Raw genomic sequence first — 3,168 nt, 5'->3', positions numbered from 1 at the left:
CGCTGGTTTGAATGGGCCGCCTCCAGTTTCCCCTTTGTTTTGCTGCCTCCAGCTAGCGCTGTGAATCACTCAGAAAACAACAGGCCAATCAGAAGAGAGGCTCATGAATATTAATTAGACAGGCGAAAATCGACCTGTTCTCAGCAGAGCTCCTGAGAGAGGAGCTGTAAAAATATATTATATATTAAATTAAATATTATAATATTTTTATATATTAAAAATATATACCCAAGAGGGTATAGAGGGGGGCGGGGAGGATTTAACCTTCTCGCCCCCCTAAGGAACCTGATGACCAAATCATGCCTCCCTACCGATTTCCCTTCCACGGGGTCGTGATACGCAGCAATCGCGGCCACATGGACGCTGCAAACAGGTCTACCTGAGCAACTCCGAACCGTCTCCAGATCAGCTGAACTGCCTGGGGGTTGAGTCTCCTCTCTCCTGGAAGTGCTACTCGAGACAGCTCGTCGGCTGCCCGATTGAACACTCCCGGGATGTGGATGGCACGATGGGACCTCAGATGCTTCTGACTCCACAGGAGGAGGTGGCGGGCAAGTTGTGATATATATATATATATATATACGTATTCATATTGAACCCTTCGGTACGAGGCTTTCAGTTCAGTACGCATTACAAACTGAACGATTCGATTCGTTGGACTAATCCGATTACATTTGAAAAATAAAATAGCTTAAAGTGTGTGAAATATAATGTTTCCTTTTGAAAGGGAACTCAACGCTGCGTCCTTTAGAGGGCACTAGGGGAACGCCTTCAGCGTGACCGGTGTCATGAAGCATGAATAAAAAAAAACGACAATGAACTTGACTTTGGCAGGCAGCAGCCTATGACGTAAACAATAAAGCGACTGCGGGTATAAAAGAGCACCTGTGGAATATGTCATCCTCTCCTTTGTCTTCAAACCTTGCGTACGGAAGCACATGCATTTGACTCACGAGAGAGAAGGATGCGCTCACTGTTTGCATTCGCAGAAGTACTAGAGCAGAGGTCTGTACTCGAGTTTTTGTCAGCGTTTGCACAAGCGTGTTCGCATCTCGAAGGAGTTGAACAAGCTTAATGCAATCCATTCGTGGAGGTTTCTGTTCTTGCCTGATTCTTGAGGGAACTTAGTGTTTGAACAGTGTGTTTTTTGGCTCTCGAAGGAGATATAGCCACTCTGCGAGATGTGATCGCGTTGAGAATGCCTTGTATGCTTGATTCTCTTTGAGAACTGAGCACCTTTCACCCACGTTTCGGGTCTCGTGGCTGCCGAGGCAGTTAGTCAGACCGATCACGGGGATTGTAGGCGGGGCATGAAAGGAATCTGATGGGGAGTGCTTTCTCTTTCAGAATTCCTTTTTGTTTCTATTTATTTTACAGAATAGGAACTGTGTATAATGTGAGATATTGATTGTAGTTCAAATGCCGAAAACCTCTGATATCTACATTATTGGTGAAGGTGGCTCCTGAATTGGTGTAATAGCAAGTCTTTTGAGTTGTTAGACTCTTGTTTGAGCCTCCTCTGAGCCTCCTCATCCTCTCAGCCAAGGTACATGTATTTAGGTTGAGCAATGGTTTCTGCTCCTCTCGCCTAGAGAGTTATGCTGAGCACTCTGCTCCCTAGTATTTTTGTTTTGCAATTATTTCTGGTTGTAAGGCTCTCTGTGAACCTCCCTGATCAGCTGTTCTTGAGCCTGGTAGCACCCCTCCCTTTAAGGGTCACTATGCTTAGATCACAGTTCCTAGTAATCTCTCAACAGAGCTCTGTGGCTGTTTTAGGTTGTTAGGCTCTTGTGGGCCTCCTTGATTAGTCGCTCTTCAGGTCGAGCTTTCAATTACTCCCCTCACTTGAGGGTCTTTGTACTGAGTACGCTGATCCATAAGGGTGGATGATTGCACTCCCCTCGATTTAGATGGTTGTTATGCTGAGTGCTTGCTCCCTAGAGCTCTGTTCGGCAGTTAGGAGCATGGTTAGTATGTACACTACTGGTGTCGGCAGTACACTGCGTGTGTTAGAGGTTAAAGTTGTGAAATACAAAAACTCAAATAAACAAAAAGCTGAACATGTCCCATATCTTTGGAAAGCTGAGATTCTTGTGATTCAGATGATGCATTTTAAGATATAATCAACACAGCAGGTACAATCAATGTCTTTGTCAGACCACCAACAACCAAATAAACAATAACAAAACTGAAGGAACTCACCTATGAAGCCTCCTGATAGTCCACTGATCCAAAACATTCCAACAAAAATGGTGTAGTTACACTATAAAGGGTCCAGTCAATCCAATTCAGTGAAATATTTAGTCCATAACACATTTATATGTCAATAAACATCCAAGGAACATAGTAGTATCATTTCAAATTAGCTGATAGAGCAATCAAATCTTCGGCGCATTCTGAAGTATAGCTTGTTTTCACATGTAAACAGTATGGATTTATTGATGTCAAAATGGCCGCTGACCTCTTCCCTTTTGATTGACACCTCATTTGAACCAATAGCTGCATCTAAGAGGTTTCAACAGGCAGCGATAGCCAAAGAGAGCCCAGGATGAAGGATGGTGCCGCCCTCTCAAATTAACTGTCATCCAGCTAGGTCAACGTAGTCTCAAACGTTTAGACGGTCTTATCTGATCCAATTAAATTAATATGCAGCTTTAGCGGGACGGTTCAACCTGTCAACACATAGCTCCGTGCGCAAAGTATGACAGTGACTCGTGTGTCCGTGCGCAAAGTGACAGTGACGCATTCGTCCGTGCTCAAAGACAGTTTAGAGAGAGTTGGAACTTGGAGAGAGTTTGACAGGTGAAAAATGGCGAAGAGAATGATGAAAACAAACTTTTCACTTGAAAAAGTTGTGGAGCAATGCACTCGGCGTGACAGTGATGGGTCGGAGGATGATATTACTGAAGAAGAGAGCGATGTTTCATCGGTTGACTCGATAGCGGAGGAGATGTTTTTGGATGGGGGAGACGTCACTCTCGACAAGTAAGTGTTTGATTATATTTTATAACATATTTTACTGTATGTACTGAGGTATGTGTTTTGAGGTGTTCATGCTAACTTCTGTTGTGTTCAATTTTACTGGAGGGCCGATGTCCTGCAGAGTTTAGCTCCAACTTGCCGCAACACACCTGCCAGGAAGTTTATAGTATGCCTAGTAAGAGCTTG

At 44.0% G+C, this 3,168-nt stretch overlaps 1 protein-coding gene across 1 annotated transcript in view; it reads right to left on the bottom strand.

Moving 5' to 3' along the window:
- Window positions 1–2,410, bottom strand: part of LOC107574616 (neuronal acetylcholine receptor subunit beta-3-like) — a 36,583-nt gene extending 34,173 nt beyond the window's left edge. Inside the window, exon 1 of the mRNA XM_016261059.1 lies at window positions 2,203–2,410. Coding sequence (XP_016116545.1) covers window positions 2,203–2,239 — 37 coding nt within the window. The 5' untranslated portion in view covers window positions 2,240–2,410. The remainder of the gene's footprint in view (window positions 1–2,202) is intronic.
- Window positions 2,411–3,168: the final 758 nt, after the last annotated feature.

This window comes from Sinocyclocheilus grahami, unplaced genomic scaffold (assembly GCF_001515645.1).
Source record: "Sinocyclocheilus grahami isolate Dianchi unplaced genomic scaffold, SAMN03320097.WGS_v1.1 scaffold2286.1, whole genome shotgun sequence".
Lineage (NCBI taxonomy): Eukaryota > Metazoa > Chordata > Actinopteri > Cypriniformes > Cyprinidae > Sinocyclocheilus > Sinocyclocheilus grahami.
This window is presented reverse-complemented; position numbering and strand designations above follow the sequence as displayed.